At 41.9% G+C, this 25,633-nt stretch overlaps 1 protein-coding gene across 3 annotated transcripts; it reads right to left on the bottom strand.

The window, feature by feature from the left end:
* Window positions 1–1,502: 1,502 nt before the first annotated feature.
* On the bottom strand, window positions 1,503–24,667 carry YIPF6 (Yip1 domain family member 6). 3 transcript variants are annotated; one of them, XM_007506945.3, is made up of 7 exons: window positions 22,832–24,667; window positions 20,061–20,189; window positions 18,667–18,745; window positions 16,138–16,180; window positions 8,565–8,690; window positions 7,927–8,084; window positions 1,503–7,512 (listed from the first exon to the last, which is right to left on the bottom strand). In XM_007506945.3, exons 1-7 carry the CDS (start codon window positions 22,853–22,855, stop codon window positions 7,394–7,396), a joined length of 678 nt encoding a protein of 225 aa, XP_007507007.1. In that variant the 5' UTR covers window positions 22,856–24,667; the 3' UTR covers window positions 1,503–7,393. The 3 variants fall into 3 exon arrangements, with proteins under 3 accessions (XP_007507007.1, XP_056665360.1, XP_056665362.1); XM_056809382.1 differs by having other exon boundaries at window positions 1,503–8,084; XM_056809384.1 differs by lacking the exon at window positions 22,832–24,667 and having other exon boundaries at window positions 18,667–18,832; window positions 20,061–20,190.
* Between the last annotated feature and the right edge of the window lie 966 nt (window positions 24,668–25,633).

Raw genomic sequence — 25,633 nt, 5'->3', positions numbered from 1 at the left:
GCATTTCAATCATCTGGAGTTCACTGCTGTGTATGGTGTAATGTGTCTCTAAATTTGTTTTCCACCAGATTGCCAACCAGTTTTCACAAGTACATTTTGCTCGAGTGAACCCTTTCCTCAGTTTTTATTTTTTACAAGTTTATAAAACATGAGGCTTTACGTGACTTTGGCTTTTATTTGGAGTTGGGGTTTTATAGGATTATTCTTACAAAAATGAACAATACGGAAATAGGTTTTGCGTAATACGTGTCTAACCCAGATGGAATTTCTTGCCGGCTCCAGGAAAGGAGGGAGACAATTTGGATCTTCTAACTTCAGAAAACTTATGTGGAAATTGTGTAATTGGCAAAATATCTATAATTTTTTAAAATGGAAAAAAATGAAAGAAAACTGAGGCTTTACTATAGGCCAATGTAGCATAAGGGCAAGATTCCCTAAAGACACCCTGTTTTTCTGCCTTCTTGCTTTGAAATACTACTCTGCCGGGAACACAATTCTTCTTCATCCTTCTATCGCTATCAAAACTCATCCTTCACAGCAGACAATTAAAACTTTTTTAAAAATCAGCCTTCAAATTACCTCTTAAGTGCCTCCTTCTCCAGGGGGCATTCCCTAATTTCTCCCCACCTCCAACCAGATGTGATCTCTTCTTCCTCTAAAAGGAATTCCATATTCTTTTGTCTTTCTCTCATTTCACTGCTTATGTATTTGTATCTTAATGGATGGAAGAGATGAGGTCTTACTATGTGCAAAGTGTTGGGCCACAAATAGGAAATCAAGATCGCCCTTGTTGTCAAGGGGCTCACATTCTAATTGGGGAAGGCAACCCATACAAGGAGGGTTTGGCATCATGGCAAATGGAAAGGCCGGGTGGTACTTTGTTTCTGGTAGGAAACAGAAGTCTCATTTTCAAAGGAAGTAGCCTCACAGACGCTGCATCACCGTATGCTTTCCTTCCATACCCCGAGTACCTGACGTGCAGATAAAACCTGCTACCATGTTGTCTCCATGTTAGAAAGCGAGCGCCTGGAGATCAGGGTCTGTCTTGATTTCCTTTGTAACCCCAGTGCTGAGTACATGGGATGGCACCATGTAGTCATCGTCACGGTGTTTAATAAATGTTTCTTCACATATTAATTCATTCGGGCAAAGCTGCAGGGCAGATGGTAAGGCCCAGTGAACCTTTGAGAGCAATGGCAGACCAGATGATCCCTAACTGTTGGGAAGGAAGTAGCAAGTTCAAGCTCAGTGAGTGGGGCTCTTACTGGTGGGGTTCTAGAATCCAGTCAAGAGTCAATGTCCAACAAGGTAGCCATGCAGATTCATTTTGCTTGACTATGCTTAATGGGTTACAAGGGCTTTCCCCTCATTTTTTTCTCTTAAATTTTCAGTATGCACAAGAGGCCTTCCCCTACTAACCCCCCCCCCCCCACAACTTTTTTTTAAAACAATGCACAGAAGACTTCATAAGGAAGCACAGACAAGCAGGACAGTTTTGAAAGTACTGTGTAGAATCTGTTGATATCCTTTTATTTTTTTAAAAGCAAGCAATATGAAAAGGAGATTCAGTTTCATAATCTTTGTGTTCAAATTAAGAATGAAAAAAAAATTCTTTCAAAAGAACAAATGTCCAGGGCCTGGTGGGAACGAGCAACAGAAAAGGGAATGGGTTCCCTAAGGCCCACTTCTGCTGGCTCACTGGACCTCCATTTGGAGGGCTGGGACAGAGGTGGGGAAGGCTCCCAATCTAGTAGAAGTATAAGACAGAAATAGAGACAATGACAATATACTCAAGTGCATTACAAAGATGGCAGTGTGGGGTAGAGTAGGATGCCAGGCCTAGAGTCAGGAAGACTTGAGCTCATATCAGGCCCCAGACACTTCCAAGCTCTGTGACTCTGGCCAAGTCATGTAACCCCAATTGCTTGGCCCTTATTATTCTTCTGCTTTAGAATCAATACTTGGTATCTAAGACAAAAGGTTAGAGTTAAAAGAAATAATGCATTACAGTGGACAGCAGCTAGACTTGGGAGTCAGGAAGACCCAGGTTCAAATCCTACCTGAGATATTGTGTGTAACCCTAGATAAGTCACTTGAGTTCTTAAAGGACCATAGATGTGGATGAAGAAGGAATCTCAAAGGCCCATCTAGTCCATCATTTTAGAAGTGAGGAAATTGAGGCCTAGGAAGAGGGCAGTGACTTATCCAGTCACACAGGTAGTATTCAAGCATCAGATGTGAGATTTGAACCCTCTGACATCAGATTCCCCAACTGCAAAATGAGGGGGTTGGATTCAGTGACCTCTAAAGCCACTACCTAAATCTCAATTTGATTCATGATTTTTCAATCCTAAAAAAAAGAGCTAAGGTCCAAGGGAAGGTTGTTATTGGCCAAGGAACACTTCACTAAGGTGGTGTTTGATTTGGAATTTAACAGGTGACTAGAATTCAATGAGCAAAGAGATGAGGACTAAATCCCAGGAACAGGGAACATTTTGAGCAGCAGGAGAATGGGGAGTTTTTTGGTGGTCTGAATAATCCAATCTAGTTGGAGCATAACATACAGAAAATGTGATTAAATAAGGTTAGAAAAATGACAATAAGATGAATAATCTGGGGCCAGGTTGAATGTCTGGCTAAAGAACTTCAATTTGACTCTTGGCAATGGGGAGCCAATGAAGGTTATTGAGCCAAGAAACAAACCTGACTAGAGCTATGCATTTAGTTATTCTGGCAGCAACACAGACCGACTGGAGTGGGGGTGGGGGGGGTGGGGAGAAGGCTACTTCAATTGTCTAGGTGGGTGGCAATGAATCTAGAGAGAAACGTGACCAATGTAGAGGCAACCAAATGTGGTAACTGAATGGACATGAAGAGTGAAGGGAGAAGCAATCCCAAGCCACAAATATAGACAATTAGGTGAAGGACGGTACCATAGACAGGAATAGTAAAATCAAAAAAAGTCTTTACCTCTTTCAGCTATGTTGGGTTTGCTGTATGTTATGGATAGAAAGAGATAAAGGTCCTGGAACAGAACAATCAGGTGGTGTTATAAGATAGCCCTGAGTTCCAATCTGGTCTCAGACACTTAATAGCTTTGTGACCCTGGACAAGTCCCTTTGCCCTGTTAGCCTCGTTTCCTCATCTGTAAAATGAGCTGAAAGAGGTGATAAATAGGGTCATGAAGAGTTGGATACAATTAAACTGACTCAACAACCTCTGATAAAGATCTGAAGCTCAGGAGATCAATGCTAGATAAAAAAATCTGAGGATCATCTACTGGGCCCGTAGTTGAATCTGTGAGAGATTGCAAAAGGAGACTGTAGAAGGTGAAGAGGCAGTGCTGTTCAGTAGAAGGAACCTTAGAAACAGAACCCAGGTTCAAATCCCAGCTTAGCCACTACTATCTCTGTGACAAGGGGCAAGTCAACCTCTCAGTCTGTTTTCTCCTCTGAAAAGTGAAGGGCCTGGACTAGATCAGGTGTCAAACACCAGGCCTTGAGTCCACAACACTCCAAAGTGCAGCCCAAACCAGTTAGTCATTGAGAAATATTTAGCAAAGAAAATCGAAATGCAACAGAGCACAGATAATGTTAACATGTGGTTTTCTAAGTCAATTCTCAGCCCACAGGTATAATTATTTATGGCTTAGTGGCCCAATTTGCCTCCACTGGACTAAATAACCATTAAAGTTCTTTCCTGCTCTAACTCTATGATCTATGATCTTAGTCCTCTCTGGGCCTCGGTTTCTTCTATAAAATGAGAGGACTAGAAGGCCTCTCAGATTCCATCCAGCTCAACGCCTATGAGAAGGAGCATAGGATTGAGAGCTAGAAGAGACCTTAGAAATCCTAATTTTATAGAGGAGGAAACAGAGGCTCAGGGAGAGATGACTCACCCAAGGTTGAGAAGAGCAAGTATTCACATTCAATTTATCCAACCTCCAGTGTAATGCTCTTTGCAGCACACCCCACTAGCTGACACTGTTATGTTGAACTCAATTGTCCAATGGCAGCTATATGGCAATTTATATACTGAAATGCTTTGAAATAATTTCTTCCCCCAGATAGATTAAAATGTCTTTTTAAAACGTTTAAACATAACTTTCATTTCCCAATATTGTTTAACGTTACTTCTTATTTCCCTATCCCACCTAAAGAGTCATTCCTTATAACAAAAACACAAATTAAAGAAAAGGCAGTTTAGCAAATCTAATACATCAACAGTCTATCAGGCTATGTAATGGTCCACATCCTCAGTCCTTGACTCTGATCATAGGAGAGAAGGTGAAGCATTTCCTCTTTTCTTCAAGGCCATGCACACTTACTTTAGAAATAATAGATTTCTCATTAAAATTCATGTCATCTATAAACATGTCATTTATAGTGGAAAGAGTAGTCAAGGGTTCTGGATTCAAATCTTAGCTCTGCTTTTTATATGGGACTTGAGCAAGTCATTTCTCCTCGCTAGGCCTGTTTCCTACTCTGAACAATGAAGAGGCGGAGCCAGGTAACTAACCCTTTAGCTCTAAATCTAAGACCCAACAAGCCCAACAGCATCCAGATATATCTCAGGAAAGTTCTCTTGGAATCTTAATAGTCCAATTTGGATTCAAGACCTTAGTGTTTAAGAAACAAACAAAAACAGGCTCTTGAAACAAACCAAATCTTGCTCATCTTTAAAGAAATTTCTAGCATGCTTGAGGTTACTCAGGAAAAAGAACTGTCAAATCTTAGCTATCCACTTGTAGGAATAAAAGATCAAAGGAATAGTCTTCATGTTGCATAGCACGCTTACCGAGTGCACTTAAATGAAATCTTTATTTATCCTTTAATTACTAATTATGCACTTTGGTAGACTTTTTGATGAGAAATACTGCCAACTGTCTGCCACCCTCTGGGGCCATAAAATGATTAAGCCCACCTTGCACAAGAAGTTTCCTAGAGGAAAGACAACTCACCGGCCAAATGATCACTTTTGAAAGGCCGAGTGCACACCCAATTACACTGGCATCAAATCAGTCCTTTCATAAGTCTGTTCTTTTCATGAAAGGTGTCCAGAGATTCTTGGCTGTGCCACAAGCAGTTAATAGTGACCATTAATGCACATGGACAATGCTGTCCCATGCTCTGGAGTGACAGTACCGAGCTCGTCTGCCTTTCTACCCATTGGAAAAAGGACAAAACAAGGGTTAAAGCTTCCAGAGGCTTGGCCTGGACTATGGACCAGCCTTGAAGGCATCAGCATTTCACATTTGTTAAGGAAACATTTTCTAGCCCAGACTGCCCCAATTCCACTTTTTTTTACTTTTATAGCCAAAGAAAAAAGAAACACATTAATGAGTTAATGAGATCAGAAAGTAAATAAAAATCATTCTGTTCTAGAAGTCATCCACATTACCTAGGAGCGATCAATTAACACAGAACAAAGTATGTCAAAACCTAAGAAAAAGCCTTGTAAAAAAAAGGCAAACCCACAAAGTCCGGACTTTTGTTGCTTCCAACCAAATATCCAAACTTTTGAGTAAAATGCAGTATCAGAATAGGCTTCCTTCCTGCCCTTTGAAAAACGGTGACCCAAGAAACAGTCCTTCCTTCGAAATAAATTCACATAATTGTCAGGACCATGTATGAGAAACTCGAAAGGAAGAGCTATTTTTAGTAGGAACAAGTTAGGATCCACTTGGCTGGTTGGTTCAAAATACCCTCTAGGTCAAGACTTCCATGCTGGATTTGTCTTTCCATGAAAAAAAATTACCGAAGCATTTAAAGGTGAACTGTCCTGAAATAAATACGAAACAAGGAAGCAAAATGCTAAGCTGGGCTGGAAAGATGGAAAATCGTTTATTGCTACTGGTCAGTCTAGGGACCATTTTTCTTAGGTGATTTCTATGGCTAAAGTGGGAAATCAAACTATTCTATTTGAAATAAAAATGTATATACAGCTCACATTTAAATATAAAGCTATTCTAGATAGAAGTCCATGACATAGAAAGTTTATGGGCTAAGTCATAGTCATCTATAGAATTCACTGTGCATTTGCAATGAATGCCCTCCTACAGAATGGACTTTTCGCCTGCCGTCATCATCCAGTGTGCAATGTCACCAAAGAGAGGAGCCTGGCCCACTCCTTTAAAGGAGACCCCAGAGGGCTCAGAAGCAGTGTAGGCCAGCCTAGGCTCCAAGTGCTTTTCAAAGGCCTTGCCATCCCTGCAGGAAAGATACCCAAGAGCATACATAAAGCTGGGTAAAGAGTATATAGCTAAAGAAGTTAGTTCTCTTTATAAATAAACCTAGTCTATAGCTGGAGGAAACCATTTGCCGTTCCCCACCAGGAAGAGGTCCAGTGAAAAAATGTGCCCTTGCTTCTAGGAAAAGATGAGACTTATTGACCCAGGAGATCCTAAATCCTACTTTGAACTGCCTTGTCAGGCAGCCAGCAAGACATGAAATGCCACTGTGGCATTAAAACGCCATCTTAGTTTTTATCTGTCCCTTCCAGAATTCCTCTGGCCAGGATGGACTCCACTGGGCGATGAGGAATTCCTTACAGCTCTGCTATATTCCAAACATCCCGCTGTGCTTTAATTATACAGTGATACGAATGAGCAGTAGTGGCCTGCCTACCTAAGTTTCCAAAGTGATCTACTTGGGTAAGTTCAAAGGTTTCAACACTAATTGCTTTAGCCCAAGGAAAATTCCATGTTGGCTACAAAGAGCCCAGCATGCACATTCAGAGCTAAAGGGTAAGATAAAGAAGAGCATGCTTTTGTCAGAACATGTGGCATGATTGTGGTCCAAAAAAGACAGGGCTCTTCTTGTGCTTTTCAAAGAAAACACTCCTTGCATTTCAATGAAAGGGTTTTCCTACAGTCTCCCCTTACTCCTCCAGATATTCAAAGAGGGAAGGAAGGGGGGGGGGGCTGGGGAAGGAAAGGAAGACAAAAAGACAGATCAGCCTCTCAGCGAAAGAGAGAAGAACTACACTCTATGGTGATAAGGCAGTATGCTTGAAAGAGAAAGCTGTACAGGAACCAGTGCTGTCTGAACTTGATTTCAGGCTCCAACTTAACGCCAATCTAATCAATCCATGTCGTTCCTGTAGCCGTCTTCTCACACACACTAGACACAGGGAACCAAAATCCTTGAGCAGGGCAGTACTTTGGCTGTACGTAGATCAAAGTACAAACCCTTCCAAGCAATTGTCTTTACCAAAGTGCTGGTGTGGTTGCACAGCCTTGGCTTTCTCTTGCCCCTCCCACCCATCCCCCCCACCCCTTCACCATGTCCACACTCCCTCCAATAGTCAGGAAAGGAGAGACGGGAGGCAGAGGCCCAAAGCAGCTGGAGTCTTCTGTTCCCTTCGGGCTCTTTGGCTTCTCTGGCTTCCTGGTTTAATGAGGCGTAAAGGTGAGAATCATCCAGCTGATGACAAAGTAGAAGAGGAAGATGGGGTAGACAGCGAGGGCTTTTCGATTTGGAGGCTGGCTATCAGCCAGGAACGCTGTGGATGCTGAATGATGACAATGAAAACCAAATTGACAAAGGTCATTTCTGACTTTGGAGCTGAGAAAGTCCTGAGTCATGGAGTTCAGCTAACCCTCGCCCCACCATTTTACAGAGGAGAAAACTGAGGCCCAGGGAGAAAATGGAACTAACCCAAGGTCACAAAAAGGATTCTGGTTTTAGAGCGGGAAGGGCCCTTAGTGGTCATGGAGCCCAGTCTCCTCATTTTACAGAGGAGAAAACAGGCCCAGAGAGGCTAAATGACTAGCTCCTGGTCACAGAGATACTAAGGCTTTGGCCCAATTCTCAGGTTCAAGTCCCATGATTTCTGAGATCCCAACACTTGCCTTCATGAAGTGTATAGCTCCCAGACACCCATATTCTGTCTTATTGGAGAAGCAGAGAATTGGTGTTCTCTTACCTAAGGTGGACCAGGCAAACATCGCAATCACAACGATAAACCGGATAAGGAAGTTGATAGGCCCCATACTAGCCAGAAGTACCAGTCGGCACACCAGCATACCCACTGTTAAGGGCAAGACACAGTAACCCAAGACACACAGACTCTGAAAGAATGATCTGGGGGAAAGACAAAACCAGGAAGTTAGAGAATGACCATTGCTGCAGGTTGGATTATTTCAGGGACTCAGCTACAAGATGGGAAACTCAGAACAAGAACACACAGCCTGCTAGAACATGGCAGACTTACCCCTGCCCCAAGCTCCAGTATAAAAAAATGGTGTTGTGATCCTTGAAAATGGTTTCATTTTCTGCTCAGCTCCCCTCAAAGTTGTTTTGACAAATTAAGTCTTTTACAATAGCAGCCAGAGTCTCAGAACAGGAGGCCTTCTTCCCCCCAGTGGGCTTCAAAGGTGACAAAGATCACCTGGGGACCCTCTACATACCAGTTCTACCATCAGAGCAGAGCCATATCTGGCAAGGAGGGCTTCCCTTTCGAAGACTAGGGAGCAATCCCAGTCTGGTTCTGCCCAAACTATAGATATGGCCCACAGAAAGGAGAGAAAAGGCTTTGGTTTTAAGTGCTTCCCCAATACTCACATGGTCCCCCCAAGAAGTTTTGAGTTGAGTGTTATGACAACTGCACCAAACCAGACGATGACAAAAACTTCAGCAAACTGGGGTCCTCCATCTTCTTTACTATCCACGGAACCTCCCTGAAGCATCCTGAGTAGGGAAGATCAAGCCAGGATTGATTGGACAGTTCTTAATCAATTGATCAATCAACCAACAAATATATATATTTCTAGTATCAATTCTAAGAAGAGCAGCAAGAGCTAGGGAATTGGGGCTAAGTAACCTGCCCAAGGTCCCACAGCTACGAAGTACTTATCTGAGGCCAAATTTGAACCCAGGTCCTACTGACTCCAGCCCTGGCCCTCTATCCACTGGGCTACCTAACTGCCCCCAACATATATTTCTTAAGCACGTTCTACATGCCAGGTTCTGTGCTATTTGCTATGGACACAAAAGACTAAGAGACAACCCCTACTTTTCTTAAGTAACTCACATTCTAACAGCAGAGATAATAAGGATATATAAAACCACATACAGAATAAATATGAGAAGAAATCCGAGGTCATTGGGGAATAAGGGCACTAGCAGTTGGGGCTGCGTGATCTATGCCTTATTACATGATGAGAGATTCAAGGCAGAGGGGAGGAGGGAGTATATTTAAGTTTGGGGATGACCAGTGCAAGTAGGGCAGGACAAAGGCAATAAGGCGTGCCTTGCCTCCTCACCTGGAATTTCTTGGTTAAAGGAGGAGCTCTAAGAGCCAGCAAGTCAGTGTCCTCTGGCCACCCTCTGCTTACTAACATCCATTTCAGAGGATGTAGTGTGACACAGTAGATTTCACTGAGAGGCCTGATTCCCAGGTCTAGTTTCTCTACTTACTCCCCGGATGGCCTCTGGCAAACCAGTTTCCTTCTCTGGGCTTCAGGTTCCTCATATGTAAAAGTTATATTCAGGCACATCCCAATTCAAATATTCTAAGGGTGCTCCGGCCATCAGGTAACGATGTGACCACAGAGAGGCTGGGGTGACCTGTTGGGGCCTCCTGGGTTAGGGTCCCAGTTAAATGGAAAGATCCGGATTCACTTATATTTAGCGAATATAGATTTGGCTTCACATAAAGACACAATCTTTCAGTTGTAGACTTAGAGACCATTTACATGAACTGCTGATCTGCTTGAATTTGGTTGGGTGTTTTTAAAATATGGGAGATCATTGGCAGGTTACATAGTGGATAGAGAGCTCAGCACAGTCAGGAAGAACTATGTTTAAACGTTACTTCTGAAAATGTACTGGTGGCACACTAGGCATCACTCAAAGATGGGAAGTTTCAGAACAAGAGCAGACCTGCATTCCTTTGTCAGCAGGAGGTCTCTATTCATCTTTATTGACCCGATTCTTTGGAATTTCCCCCTTTTTGATACAGCACCCCAGCTCTAGGTAAGACCTGAAGCTGTCCAGAAGGTGCTGGCCTGTACTAGTAGGGAGAGGGAACTTCTTTCTTTACTCAGAAAGCTTGTGGTCCAAGGAGATCAATCCCAAGTCCAGCCCCCCGTCTCTCAACCTTGATCTGGCCCAGTGCTCTAACCTGGGGACATTTTTTGGAGTCTTAATTCTGTGATCCATATACAAGCTATTCATTCCTTAAAGCTTTGTATTCCCCACAATTTGGAGAAAAATGCTATTTATGCTTTCATCACAGCCACTAATACAAGCGCTGATTGAGATGGAGGCAAAGAGCAAGTCAGGCCTTGGGGCACACTACTAATCAACCCCTCTAGGGCTATCAATGCCAAATCTCTCCAACACAATATCACCTCACCTACATTTTGCCATCTCATCCGCAAGGACGGTGTCAGAGCTTTGTCAAATAGCTTGTTGAAAACCAAGCATTTGGTCTTTCCCCAATTTATGATCTCAGACTCGAGAGGCTTAAAAACATTATGTAGTAAAAGGGACTGGAGGCTTCACCAGACTTCCAAAGAGGGGTCCATCATGGCACACATAAAGGTGAAGAGCCCCTGCTTTATATAAATTAACCTACTTGACAATACCAACTGGTGTTTATAGTACTTTAATTTTTAAAGCACTTATTATCTCATTAGACTGTCATAACCCTATCAAGTAGATATCATGACCATTTTACCCATGAATAAACTGAGGCTAAGAGACTGATGTCAAGATAGCTAGGAAGCAGCAGTCAGAAGCCTTGGGTTCAGGTCTTTTCTCAGTGTCAAAAACTGATGATGATGGTTCTCCATAGATGCTAAATGGATCTCACTGCTCAGTTTCTAATGTAATGAGTAAAGGTTTCAACTGGTCACGGGAATTACTGGAGGTGGAGTCAAGATGGCGGCTTAGACGCAGCAAAAGTCCAGACCTCTCTGAAATCCCTTCCACAACAATAAAAAACAAAGTGGTTTAAGCAGACAGAAAACCAAATCCAACAACAGGACAGAGCTGGAGGACCCTCCTTCTGGATTCAACTTAAAAGGTATGCCAAAAAAAAGTCTGAATTCTTGAACTCACTGGTTCAAGGGAAAGGAAGGAAGGTCCCAGGACCCCTCTCCCACACGAGTCTCCAGCAGTGGCTACAATCTCTGGGCAAGCAAAAGCAGTACTCCTGAGGGAGAGCCTTGCTGGCACAGCTGTGCCAGGCTCAGGGCATTGAACAGACAGCAGGGAGACAGTTGGAAGAGAAGCACAGAAAGGGAAGTCTAGTCTCCGCCAAAATGCTCTATCTTGCCTACCCCATCTTCTCTAGGTTTTGTATTCAAAGCACATCCAGCTCTGAAGAACTCTGCCCTAGCTTAATCTTATCAATAGGGCAGATAAGAAGCCTTCAGAGGGCAGGGAAACTCAATCTCCAACACTTTTCCCCCACTGACTGCGCTATAAGAATCCTTCTGACTGGACTCTCAGGGCAAAGGAGAAAGCCCAGCTCCCTTTACCTACACCCTCAGCTTCTGCTGCCAGCTGGAGAAGATCTGACCTCAGGGCTCATCAATACCATCAGCCTAACCTAGTCAATCAGCACAGCAGAGAAGAAGCCCCTTCAGGACAGAATAGCCCAAACCCACAGATCCAACAAATAATCAGAGGAGCAAGATTATAGCTAACTACGGGGAGGGGGAGAGGGGGGAATATGAGTAAGCAACAGAAAAAGAAAAAAGAAATTACAATCGACAGCTTCTATCCAGATAATGAACAAAGAGCAACTGGAACAGAGGAGAACCAAGGAACACCAAGCAAAAACACAGAAACTCCAATGAATTGGACACAAACTTTGGAAGAACTCAAAACACAATTCAAAAAACAATTAAGAGAGGCTGAAAACAATTGGGAAAAGAACTTAAAAAAGCAAAATAAGTCATCTGGAAACAGAAAATAATGTCTTGAAAGCCAAAATTAACCAGCTTGAAAACAAGGCAATGAAAGATGACCTACAAAGAAAAACAGACCAGAAGGAGAAGGATGACCAAAAAGCCAGAGATGAAATTCAGTCTTTTAAAATTAGAATCCAACAATTAGAAGCAAATGACTTCACAAGGCAGCAAGAATCTATAAAACAAAATCAAAAGAATGAAAAAATTGAGGAAAACATTACCTCACTGACAAAACCACAGACTTTGAAAACAGATCCAGGAGAGACAATTTAAGAATTACTGGATTATTGGAAGATCATGACAAAAGAAAAAGCCCGAACATCATTTTACAGGAAATTATCCAAGAAAACTGCCCCAACATTCTAGAGCAAGAGGGAAAAATGGAGATTGAAAGAATCCACAGATTACCTCCTGTATTTAATTCCCAATCCACAATGCCCAGGAATGTTATAGCCAAATTCTGGACCAAGGAAAAAAATATTACAAGCTGCTAAGAAGTCATTCAGATACCATGGAACCACAGTTAGGATAACACAGGATTTGGCTGCATCTACACTGAAAGACCAAAAGGCATGGAATATGATATTCCAGAAAGCAAGGGAACTGGGTCTACAACCAAGAATCAACTATCCAGCAAAACTGACTATATTCTTACAGGGGAAAGTATGGTCATTTAATAAAACAGAAGACTTCCAAGCATTCATAAAGAAAAGACTCGACTTAAACAGAAAATATGATGCCCAAACACAGAACTCAAGAGAATCACCAAAAGGTAATTAAGAAAGGGGGTTTGGGGGTAGGGGGTGGAAACAAACCTTTTTTTAAGGGACCCAATAAGCTCAAATGATTTGTATTTCTATAAGAAAAGATGATATTGGTAACTCTTAAAAACTATTATTATCACCTGGGTAGCTAGAAGAATTATAATTAGAAGAAATAGGGACAAATTCTATAGGATGAAATGTCAAGATTATGTATACATAAATATATAAAAGGTAGGTAAAAAAGAGGTTAATACTAAGAGAAATGGGAAAAGAGACAAAATGGAGTAAATGTATATTTCAACTGGTCTCAGTTTCTGAATCAAAGATAGCAGAGACAGTCCAAAGATAATCTCCCAAATCCACACCATCCCAGAACCCCAAATGAAACAAGAGAAACAGTAAGCAGCTTGGTAAACCCTGAATTAGATCTATGCTCCAACCCTCATTTCAAACTATCTGGGAGAGGCAGAGTCAAGATGGCGGCATAGAGGAAGCAAAAGTTCAGACCTCTGAAAACCCTTCCTTACCAATTACAAACTAAATGCTCCTAGGGGACTAAAAATCAAACCTAACAACAAGACAGAGCCAAGGAACCCTCCTGCTGGACTCAATTTAAAAGGTACGCCCCCTCCCCCTTCCAAGTCAGATTTTGAGAACACTCTAATTTAAGGGGAAGGGAGAAGGAAGGTCCCAGGACCCCTCCCCCACCTAGAGAGCTAAGCCTCCAGCAGCAGCTGGAACCTCTGAGCAGGCAAAGGCGCTGGTCTGGAGGGAGTTTCTTGCGGGCAAAGCTGTGCCAGGCTCAGAGCGTGGAACACAGGTGGTGGGGAAGGAGTTACAAGAAGGAGCACAGAGCAGGCAGCCTAGTTGCAGCAGCAGAGACCCTCCATATTGCTCCCTCCCAAGGAGGTTTTGGCCTCAGGGCACATCCAGCCCAATTCAGCTGGACTTAATCCCATCAAAAGTCTTCAGAGGGCAGGGAAGCTCAAGCTCCAACATCCCTCCCCCACAGACTGCTGGACTTAAATCCAATCAAAGCCTTCAGAGGGCAGGGAAGCTCAAGCTCCAATACCCCTCCCCCACAGACAGCACTGAGAGATTTGCTGACAAACCTCCAAGAGGGAAGACTGACAGAAAAGCCCAAACCCCCACCCCCAAAAAAGAGAGGAGCAAGAGCACAGACAACTGCAGGGAGTAAAGAAGGCGTAAATATGAGCAAATAACAGAAAAAGAAAAAAGAAATTACAATCAACAGCTTCTATACAGGCAATGAACAAAGAGCAAACAGAAAGAGGAGGAGGGAACTCTAAGCAATAAAACAGAAAACCCAGCGAACTGAATACAGGCTTTGGAAGAACTCAAAATACAATTCAAAATACAATTAAGAGAGGCTGAAAACAATTGGGAAAAGAACTAAAAAACTAAGATAAGTCATCTGGAAACAGAGGCACTTGAACTAAAACGAGAAAATAGTGTCTTGAAAGCCAAAATCAACCAGCTTGAAAATGAGGCAAAGAAGATGAAAGATGAGGCAAAGGAAATGAAGGATGAGGTAAAGAGGATGAAAGATGACTTCCAAAGAAAATCAGACCAGAAGGAGAAGGATGACCAAAAAGCCAGGGATGAAATCCAGTCTTTAAGAACCAGAATATAACAACTAGAATCATGTGACTTCACAAGGCAGCAGAACACTATAAAACAAAATTTAAAGAATGAAAAAATTGAGGAAAATATGAAGCACCTCATTCACAAAACAGAAGATTTAGAAAATCGTTCTAGGAGAGAGAACTTGAGAATCATTGGTCTACCAGAAGACCATGACAAAAGGAAAAGCCTGGACATCATACTATAGGAAATTATCCAGAAAGAAAACTGCCCCGATATTCTAGAACAAGAGGGAAAAGTGGAGATTAAAAGAATCCTGTACTTAATCCCCAACTGACAACACCCAGGAATTTTATAGCCAAATTCAAGAACTATCAGACCAAGGAAAAAATATTATAAGCTGCTAAGAAGTCGTTCAGATACCATGGAACCACAGTGAGGATAACACAGGATCTGGCTACATCTACACTGAAGGATCAAAAGGCATGAAATATGATATTCCAGAAAGCAAGGGAACTAGGTCTACAACCAAGAATCAACTACCCAGCAAAACTGAGTATATTCTTACAGGGGAAAGTATGATCACTTAACAAAATAGAAGACTTCCAAGCATTTGTAAAGAAAAGACCAGAGCTGAACAAGAAAATCTGATGCCCAAGCACAGAAATCAAGAGAATCAGCAAAAGGCAATTAAAAAAGAGGGAAAAAATAAAAACAAAACAAAACAAAAAAACACCATCAAACTATCTGGGCCTCAATTTTCTCCTCTGTAAAAAAGCAGAAGATTAGGATGCCTATGTCAGAGGGCCGGGAGAATCTGCTGAGAAGAAGAGATCAAGAATGTTTTCCCTTATTCCCTCTCTAGCATCTCCTTCCACATAAACAAACACACACAACATCAGGGATACCCAACCTTTGTTGGTCTTCATACTCCTTGGCTTTCAGTAAAGTTTCCCATGTCTCCTAGTCAATATGAAAGTCAACAAATTCTAGAGTTTATTGCACATAGGCACAGAAGAGAAAAAAAACGTGATTAATTTCAACTGGGATTCTATCCTATCTGCCATAAAACAAGCATGCTTGTGCACTCTCTCTCTCCTCTCCCTTTCCTTTTTCTTCTTCTTCCCTCTCCATCTCTTCTTCCTCTCTTCTCCCCCACTTCAGTTCTTTTGGCACTATTTTTGTTTCTATTTATGCTGATCCATAGACATGATTTATTTTCTCAGGATAACAAAAGGGAGGATGATTGGAAAGCAGGTCTGGCTAATGTAAAAGTTAAAATGAAATCTCAATAATAATATTATATTTTAAGAGATTTACTAATGATCATTAGAAATCAAGGAGTAAAGAAGATAGAAAATAAAGATCACATGCCCATGGCTGGTTAGCCATTTTTTGGTCAACCCCACTCACCATCAATGCTGATTCTACCAGAGAGGAGGAGCCTCCAAAGCCCACACCCTTTATCCTCTTTCTACAGGAAGTATGTAATGATAGGAAGTCAGTGGGCTCTTGGGATATGTAGTCCTTTTTTAGGGTAACAGATTTTCAATCATACACTAACATGGGAAATGAAGAATGACTGATAAGCATGGGTGGCATAGCTGAAGGAGCAATAACCCTAGAAACATTCTATAGACAAGCGTGCATGGCTTGCTCCAGACTTTGCAGATTTAGGGATCTGAAGACATCAAGTGGCTACCAGGTGAAAACAATGAAAAATTATGTAAACACAGTGAAAAAACCCAACATGAAATGAAGTCAGTCAAACATTGCTTCAATTGTGAAAGTCTGCAACAGGTTCTAAATAAAGGCTTATTTCAAAAGGAAGAAATGAGTACTTACAATGCAAGGGAAACACAAAGGACTAAAGGGCCCCAGAGATCCCCTACAAGGCAAAATAATAAAGAGTTAGACTGGATTGAACAAAAGAAAGGAAGAACACCCCATTAAGGCACATTATAATACTGGTATGTTCTCTCCTCCCACTCCTGAGATTTGGGCATTAACCAGACTAACCCCACCCAACCTATCTTTAAAACTCTCATTCTTTCTCACTCTGTTTCTCTGAATCTATTTCTTCTTCTCCTATGGGGCACTTCACCCTCACTGGGACCCATCCCCTAGTTGAATCACTCTTCCCACCTAATGAACCATAGTTCGGTATTAAGTGCCCGTGCCAACAAGCAGGCTTAGATTGGGCTCATGCTGTGGCCTGCCAATGCTGACTTCTAAACCTTAGTTCCCTCATCCAGAAAAATGGGAATCCCATCTGCCCTGCCTAGCTCATAAGCTTGTTTTGAAGACTGAATGTGATGTGTAAAACCTCATCAATAATTTCAAAAGCCTGATACAAATACTGTCTTTCTCCTCAAGTCCATGAGGCACTGCTTAAAACCCACATCTCAGTTAGGCTGAAAAAAGGCACAGATCTACACCTAAGTTTGAGGTTTCTTTGAGGTGGTTCAATTGGGTTCAGCCCTCTCAATTTATCCTTGTGAGCAACTCTGGTGTGAAAGCTCCTTCCACTGGCACAAACTGGCAACTTGATTGCAATTTACAGTCTGAATGTGATGTCTGGAGCATAGAGAGCAAAGTGACTTGCTCAGGGTCACACTGCCAGGCCTGCCAAAGGGTGGCACTTGAACCCAAGGCTTCCTGATTCCAAGGTTGGCTGGTTCTCTAATCATGCTGCTTCTTCCACTCCATCTCGCATACTAAAGAGAATTTAGGCATGTGTTAAGATTCATTTCCAGACATTTATTTCTGTAGGTAAAATGTCTGAAGCAGCTAGGGAGCCTCACAGTGAACAGAGCACTGGGCCTCAAATCTGGAAGAATTCAAGTCCAGCCTCAGATGTTAGCTCTGTGACTCTGGGCAAGTAGCTTAACTTTGCCTCAGTTCCTTCACCTTTAAAATGGGGGTAATAATAATGCCTACCTGTCAGGGATATTATGAGATCAAATAGTTGTAAAAAGCAAAGAGGTATTAATTCTCATTCCCTTCCTCCCTTCATCCACCATGTGCCAACAGACAGAGGAACCCACCCAATTACACAGAAACAGCTCGGTTCAGGACTTTTTAAAAAATGAATTAAAGAACAATGAGCAGAGATGATGAGTTTCAGCACAATGGATTTTGCCTTTACTTCACCTTAACTAAACATTTTCAAGTCTCTACAGTTAGCTGTAATTGTTAACTGTGTTGTTTCTAAGTTGCACTCAAGCTTTTGTCAGGCTACAGCAGGGGGTGAGGGGTGCCTGCTTTCCAGCCTTAAGGCTGCAGCCAGAATGTTTCTCTACCTGATCCTGATCCTGATCTCCCAACCCCCAATCCCCTCAGTCTACCTAATTCCTGGTAGAGTCAGGCCAGACCAATTTCTCCATGGTACTTTTTACCCTACCTGAGTTGTGGCTAATGTCCATCAGGAGATCAATAAATTGAGCCTGTGCTAAACTGAGTTCTGCCTGCCTTTTCTAATTTAACTGTTCTGATTAGGGGATCTGAGGACATCAAAAGGAAAATTTTTTAAAAAGCCGCCAGCAGCAAGCATACAACAATAGCCTTGAGGAAAAAGAATGCAAACAAGCTCGACTTATTATTTTTCAAGCTGCTAAAACATGGTAGTTACAAGCAGCCATAGGATCTACAAGTAAACTTTTTTTTTTTAAACCCTTACTGTCTTGGAAACTAGGCAGGGGTTAGGCAATTGGGTTAAGTGACTTGCTGGCTAAGCTATCAGCTGAGACAATATAGGATTTCAAGGTAGAAGGGTCTTTAGCAAATAATCTCTGATCTGTTAAATAGAGGGAAACTCAAGTCCCACAAAGGGAAGTGATTTGTCCAAGGTCACATATTTCCCTGATTAATCCAGTAATGTTTCCAGTTTGCTACATGGCTTCACATTAAGTCTTAATTATTTTCAATTTTAAGGTCCTCAAGGGCACATACTCTATCTTATTTCTCTTTGTACACATAGTAGGCTAAATATTTAATGAGGGGAAAATTTGACCATTTATCCCATTGTATGTCTCTGGACATCATGAGCTTGTTAAAGCCCAAAGGGCCATATTTCTGTTTCCAGATGTCTCTATACTGGGAGCCAGCTGTTTCTCTTGTCTGGCTATGGAGGTGGACTAGGGCATCGTCTATAGGCAAGGTACCTAATCACTGAGAATGATTAGATGAGTATGATGCAGGAGAAACTTTCCCTCTTTAGAATTCCACTCTTTCCACCAGCATTTCTTCCTCAAGTGCTTTCATGGTTTCTTTGGAGATCATGCAAAGCTGTGTGTCCCTGCAACACCTTTTCCTTCCTAAAACTCTAAAAGAGGTATGATAGAAAGAACGAAATCTTGAAAACCTGATACTCACAATCTCTCAAGAGTGCATTGCTTTTTTTGGGGTACATGACATGAACAAATTTTTTCCCAACAGCCTTCAGGTCTCGAATCTGAAAGACATAAAGCACTGACATAGTGCACTCAGGTGGGCTGCCAATACAACAACCTCATCACTCTCCTGATCTTCAGTATGAACCCTGGGGAATATAACGTTAGAAATCAGAATGCCTCTGGGATTATCTAGACATTTTGTAAATAGGGAACCTGAGGCTCAGAGAAGTCATTTTCTAGAATGAACTCTGGTGAATACAATGATAGAACTAGAATGCCTCAGAGATTATCTAGACATTTTACAAATGGGGAAACTGAAGATCAGAGAAGGTATTTTAAAGCTAAAAGGGCCCATTTTCTGGAGGGGTGTTTCAAGTTTTTTAAGTAGTGAGCCACATGAGCAGAAACCAAATGAATTACAGTGACCTGCCAGTCCAACTGTGCCAAAAAAAAAGAAAAACAGAAACTCTTTTTTCCCCTAAAAATTCAAGCTGAAGGGGGTTTTCAGGGTAGATATTGACTATATATAGTCACCGTATCCATTGTTTCTGCTGTTTCCATTGGTTACAAGGGAAGGCTCAATTGTTGCAGTGGGATAAGAAAGAATATATCCAGAAATGCCAGTCATAGAAAAGCCAAAGGCAGCAAGACAACCCATTTGTTTAGAAACCCTCAGGCTGAGCTGTACCCTAGGTGTCTAATTGCAAACTGCATGCCTGGCACCTAGACCCAATCACTCATTTTACAGTGGAAGAAAGAAAGCTTTAGAGAAATACTAGGACTCGCCAATGAGATTTTTAGGCAAGCTTGTTCCATGGTATCCTCTGGCCCCAAGGGCCCATAGGTTTGTGTTCAGGTTGAAAAAGCTCTAGAGAATGAGAAAAAATTCTGATCTTGTACCAGCTACACTGTTAAAGCTGCACAGGTAGGCCATATAATGTCTATCTGAGAGGTATGACAGAAGCCCATCAGCCTGACACCTGGTTAAAGGCACCAAATGCCATATACTCATTTGGTTTCTTAAAACTTCCATTTTAACTGGTAAATGAATCGTAAGAGTCAGACAAAGGATCATCTGTAAGTATAACCCTGAATGTTATTTCAATAAGCAAACATGAGCACAACTGATCTAGTTTATTTCTCACAAAAAGGTGGATGGAATGAAGATGAGATTCGGCATCTGTCAGAAGGCCTGGATTTCAATCTTGGCCTGGTCACTTCCTAGCTGGGTGACCTTGGGCAAACTGGCCTATTTCTCTGGGCCTCAGTTTCCCCAACTCTAAATCTTTCTCTGTCAGGCTTCATCACTCAGTCCCAGGCCTCCCAATTCGGAGACTGGTCCTCTTTCACTACACTGCCTGTAGTCCAACTTACAATGGTTTCTTTAACAGGCTCATCTAACGTAGAATAGTCATCATCCTGGGAGTGAGATGACATTGGCACCGTGATCTCTCCCTCCACAGGGATATCTTCTGAGATGGATACATCGGAAAGACCTAAAAACTGGGTGAGGTAAAAAAAGAAAGGTAATTAAAATTACAGACTAATTTTCATTTTCTTCAGAGATATTCTGAAGGTTAGTGAAATAAATTGCCTCAATATTTTTTAATACCTAGAACTGATTTCCTTGAAGCTTTTGGGGGGGGTGGGGAGGGTGCTTTATGATACAATAAAAAACAAGACAAAAATGACTAGAAGCTGTATTGAACTGTTGAGCCTTGGTTTTCTCATTTGTTAAACAAGGAAGTTGGGCTGGATGATTCTGGTAGTCCCTTTCAGCACTTAATCGAAGATCTGAAGCCAAAAATTTGAATCAGAGCAATTCAAAGTTTTACAAACTTGAGTTCATTCATAGTGATGGAAGGTAGAGAAAGTGCTTTCTTCACAAGAACCCTGTCAAGTAAGGTATCCTTAGTGCTGGGAGTGGACCTGTAATTATACCACTGGAGGGAGGAGCTAAAGAGGAACTCCCTTGACCAACACCACCTAGTTTTCGTGGCAACTGGTCTTAACCGTTACCAAGAGGTTCTGGGGCTTGACAGGTTTTCCTGGTTAGGCTGCCTCTCTACTTAAAAAATGAGGAAAACGAAGTTCAAAAAATCAAAAGGTTAAACACATGGTCACACTGGTATGAAAACAAAAATGTAAACTGAGGTCTCCAAGTCCAAGTCCAGCACTCTCTACTACAGATAAAGTTTATATAAATTTTTATTAATTAAAATTTGTATACATATTTAGTTAGGAATAAAATTTCTTTACAATAAATTTTTGTAGGGGCAGCCAGTTAACACAGTAGAGTGCCAGGCCTGGAGTCAGGAAGAACTGGGTTCAAATACAGCCTTAGACACTTCCTGGCTGTGTGACTCGGGGCAAGTCATTTAATTGATTGCCTAGCCCTTGCTGCTCTTTTGCCTTGGCACCAAAGATTACATTTCTGGGGCATGGATATACAGGAGTACTGCTGATTTTGCTTCATTTATCCAGCAACTTGATTAAATTAATTTATTGTCAATCATTTTTGCATTAATTTCCAATATAATAATGTCATTCCAAAGAAAGATATCTTGTTTCCTATAATTTACATCTTTTATTTCTTTAATAACAATAGTCAGCATTTCTGTTAACAAATTAATATAAATAATGATGAACAATACTCTTATTCTCTGTTTTAAAGGGGAATGACACTAGGATTTGTCCATTAAGCACAATTAATGGTTCTTGATTTTCATCATCATATGTTTTAGGCAAATGGTCAGGAAGGCCCGAGTTCAAGTCCTGCCCCCCCCATACAGGCAGTATGTCCTTGTCCAAGTCACTTTATCTCTCCAAGCCCATCAGGTACAGAGGAGGTGCTACTTTTCACTTTGGAAGGTCTTCTTCACAATATAGACCAATGAACTCACACTAGCTTTTCTGTCTAAAATATCTTAAACCCTAAGATCTTCAAAGAGTTGGGGGCCACCTTCGGGTCCAGCTAGTCCAATATGGACCTGACCAAGAACCCCAGTTACCCTATCACTTAGAAGGGATCATTCATGCTCACAGCCACAAAGTGTGAGGTCATATTTGAACATGGGCCTTCTTGACCACAAGCCTGACACTATCCACTGAGCAACTTAACTGCCCCCATCTTTCTATATATTTACAAAAGAGCTTCAGGAAAAGGAATTAGTATGATTATCCCAACTTTAGAAGGAAGACAAATTATTGAAAACTGAAAACCTGCAGAAAAATGGTAAATAGCATGATTTTGTTTCAATATATAAACATAACAACTTTTTATAATGAAATATAATAGTAAAAGAAAAACAATAGAATGGGAAAAGATAGGTGATACAGTGGATAGAGAGCCAGGTCTAGAGTCAAAGGTCCTGAGTTGAAATGTGGCCTTAGACACTTCTAGCTGGGTGACCCCGGGCAAGACATTGCCAAGTCCTTACTGCTCTTCTGCCTTAGAATCAATACTTAGTACCAATTCTAAGGCGGACGGTAAAGAGCTTTTTTTTTCTTTTTTTAAATACTAAGACAGATGGAAAGGGTTTAACAAAAAAAAAAAACACAGAAAAAAGGGATGTGGTATGATTCGGAAAATATGTAAAGAACGGGAAAGACGTATATGAGGTGGAAATGAATACACACACAAGAAAAACTAGACCGTATCTGTAGTGTTTTACTGTTTGTAGAGGCTGTTACGGGCATTCTCTCATTTGCTCTTTACAATGAAAGGATTACACTCCAAGCTGCACAGATTCCCTAGTGTTTCAGGAAAGGTAAATTTAAACTATCTTAGAAAGTTTCGTGAGCAAGTCTCGTTCCCTCCTCCGGCCTCAGTTTTCCCTTCTGTAAAACTATAACCTCAGCTGGCCTCGGAGGGTGGTGCCGGCTAAAGTCCGTAGTGATTCTGAAAGGTGTAAATTACAGATCCCAAGCAAACAAACCGGGCTGGGAGGAGTAAAGAGAATGGGGGGCGGGGGGGTAGAACGCCATAGCACTTCTCTGGGGAGTTTGGGGGGAGAGGCCTCGGCCCGGCATCGGAGCGAGACGAGAAAGCTCGGCTCCTTGCCCTCCGTTCCCCAAAGTCCTGACCCGCCCGGACTCCCTCTCGTCCTTGGCCCTAATCTCACCCCAGGTTTGGTCTCACCCACCGTCCGCTCATCCGCTTCCGCCATCTTCAATCTTTCTCTTTCTGCAGAGTGCGCAGACGCCAAGACAGCGACGTGGAGCTCCGCGGCTGGGCTGGCGCATGAGGATGACGTCACAAGCGCCGGCCTATCCCAAACAGGATACTCGGGAGCCTAGCAACACTTCGCCCTGCCTCTCGCTCCTCCTCGCTTTTGTTTCTAGTCTTTTGGCCTCTGGCCAGATGCAGCTTGAAGTCCCGGTCCCCTTGCCCCTCCTTCTCTTCCTCCGGGAGCCTGCCTAGTCTTCAAGAGGAACTTCCTTGCTTGGGAGTCTAACCTAAACCCAGAAAAATTCCCTTCTCTGGCCACTGTTTGCAGACTACCAGTGACGGAGAGCTCACTGCCTTTCAAAGTCTTCCATTCCCTATTCGTTCGGAAATTTCTTTCCTGGTATCAAACCCAAATTTGCCTTTTTGCAGCTTTGCTCCGCTGCCGTCGGCTCAGGAGCCAAACAGAACAAGTCAAATCCTTTCTCCACGTCACAAGCCTTCCACTGCCTGATAACGGCCATCATCCCATCCTGTTCCATCTCGAGGCTTCATTTCTAAACAGACCCAGTAACTTCAATCAGTCATCGTATGTTATGAACCTCTCCTGGACAACTTTGCCACTTCTCAGCGTCCTGTCCTTAAGCAGCACAGGGGCTGCCCCTTCTTCTCTGCCCCCAACTAATCTGTTTTGGCCAGAATCTAACCCAGATGATGCCTGAGAGGGCAAAAAACGGTGGGAGTAGCTCTTGCCTTTTTTTGGAAGCTCTTCCCTTTTAGTTTTTTAAACTCTTACCTTCTGTCTTAGGATGAATTCTATCACAGAAGAGAAGGGATAGGCAAATGGGGTTCCATTTGAACCCAGGTCCTCCTGTCTCCAGAGCTGGCACCCACTCTATCCACTGGGTCACCTAGCTTCCCCGGGGGGCCATAGTTCTTTGCACATTGTCCCTTAAGACTGTGGGCTCCTTGAGAGCAGGGACTTTAAAAAAAATAATTTTCTTTGTATTCCCCAGCACTTAGCACAGTGCTTGACCCATACTAGGTGCTTAATAAATGCTGATTTAGGGGCAGTTAGGTATTTCAGTGGTTAGACAGCCAGGTCTGGGGATGGGAGGTCCTGAGTTCAAATATGACCTCACACTCTAGCTGTGTGACCCTGGGCACTTATCTCCAATTGCCTAGCCTTTACTGCTCTTCTGCCTTGGAACCAGAACAATTATAAGACAGAAGGTAAGGGTTAAAAAAAATGCTTCAAGATTGATGAATTAAAGGTGTTTTTTTTTAAACTCATGTATGATTTTTCATTAAGCCACACTAAATTTCAACTTATTCAATCTGGCCTCAGACACTTCCTAGCTGGGTAACCCTGGGCAAATCAGGTGACCCCGATTACCTAGCCCTTACTGCTCTTCTGCCTTGGAACTGATACTATCAACTCTAAGACAAAAGGTAAGGGTTATTTTAAATGCTGATTTATTAATTGGCAACATCAGATGATCACTTCCACCAGCAATTTTAATTCATGGATACAACAAGGTTTAAATCCTTCTTATCCAATCTAGTGATTCTTCACAACTTGTCTGGGGTTTATCCATTTATCCTTCCATCCATTCAAAAAGTATTGATTAAATACTATGTTTAAGAATATGTTAAAATTCCCAGGGATTATATGAATCAAACTATAAAACACTCTGAAGAAAGAGAGACCTGAATAGAGAAACATTAATTGCTCATAGATTGGTTGAGCCATATAACAAAAATTATAATTCTATCTAAATTAATTTTATTCAGTGCTCTACCAATGAAACTCCCCAAAGGATATTTTATAAAGCTAGAGAAAATGTTCAAATTAATAATTTCAAAATTAATAATGAAAAAAGAGGGAAAGAAGGGGCCCTAGCAGGATCAGATGTCAAATTATACCACAAAGTAAGTTATCATTAAAAAAAAGATTAGATGAGATGATACTTGGAAAGCACTTAGCATAGTGCCTGGAACTTAGTAGGTATTTAATAAGTCCCTGTTCTCTTTCCCTTCCCCTATGCAATTTGGCACTAATTTAGAGAGAGATAGACAGACAGGCAGACAGAGTCAAACAGTCAAACAGATTAGGTCTACATCATTCAGAAGCCAACAAAGAGAGTAACACAATGCTCAATAAACTCAAAGGCCTCATACTTGAAAGACTCATTATTTGACAAAAACTGCTGGGAAACTAGTCAACAATCTGAAAGAAATGAGGGTTAGCCTAACACTTCAAAGTGAGAAGATTTGTTCCTAATCCCATATCATTTTTCATTTCTAATTAATGCTCACACTGTTTGATAGGGCTCAATAATTTTTTTAAACCCTTACCTTCTGTCTTGGAATCAGTCCTGTGATTGCTTCCAAGGCAGAAGAGTGATAAGGGCTAGGCAATGAAGGTTAAGTGATTTGCACAGGGTCACACAGCTAGGAAGTGTCTGAAGTCTGTCTCAGTAATTTCCAGGCCTCTTTCCTCATTCCTTTGTTCCTGGCAATGGAAGGAATGCCCTCGCACTCCTTACCCCAAAGCAGCTTCTAAAATTGGGACTACTGCCATTGAGATTGTGAGCCCCATCTTGTCTAGTAAATATAGGACATGACAACGTCCTTGCCTCCTCCACTGAAATAAATTTAGGAAGGCCAATCTCACTTGGACATAACCTGATTTCTTCATCTAGACATTGGAAACCTAGAATCAGGAATGTCATCCATCATCATGAAGGAATTTTGTAGAGATTAAAGAATGTTGGCC

This window comes from Monodelphis domestica, chromosome X, assembly GCF_027887165.1.
Source record: "Monodelphis domestica isolate mMonDom1 chromosome X, mMonDom1.pri, whole genome shotgun sequence".
Classification (NCBI taxonomy): Eukaryota; Metazoa; Chordata; class Mammalia; order Didelphimorphia; family Didelphidae; genus Monodelphis; species Monodelphis domestica.
The sequence above is the reverse complement of the archived record's forward strand: the minus strand, read 5'-3'. Positions and strand labels throughout refer to the sequence as shown.

Coding starts and splice junctions, on each gene's coding strand:
- YIPF6 (XM_056809382.1), bottom strand. CDS start 22,855: ATGGCGGAAGCGGATGAGCGGACG. Junction 16,181..18,666: donor CAATGCACTCTTGAGAGATT/GTGAGTATCAGG, acceptor TTTGCCTTGTAG/GGGATCTCTGGGGCCCTTTA. Junction 8,691..16,137: donor CTTTGTGTTTCCCTTGCATT/GTAAGTACTCAT, acceptor TTCCCTACTCAG/GATGCTTCAGGGAGGTTCCG.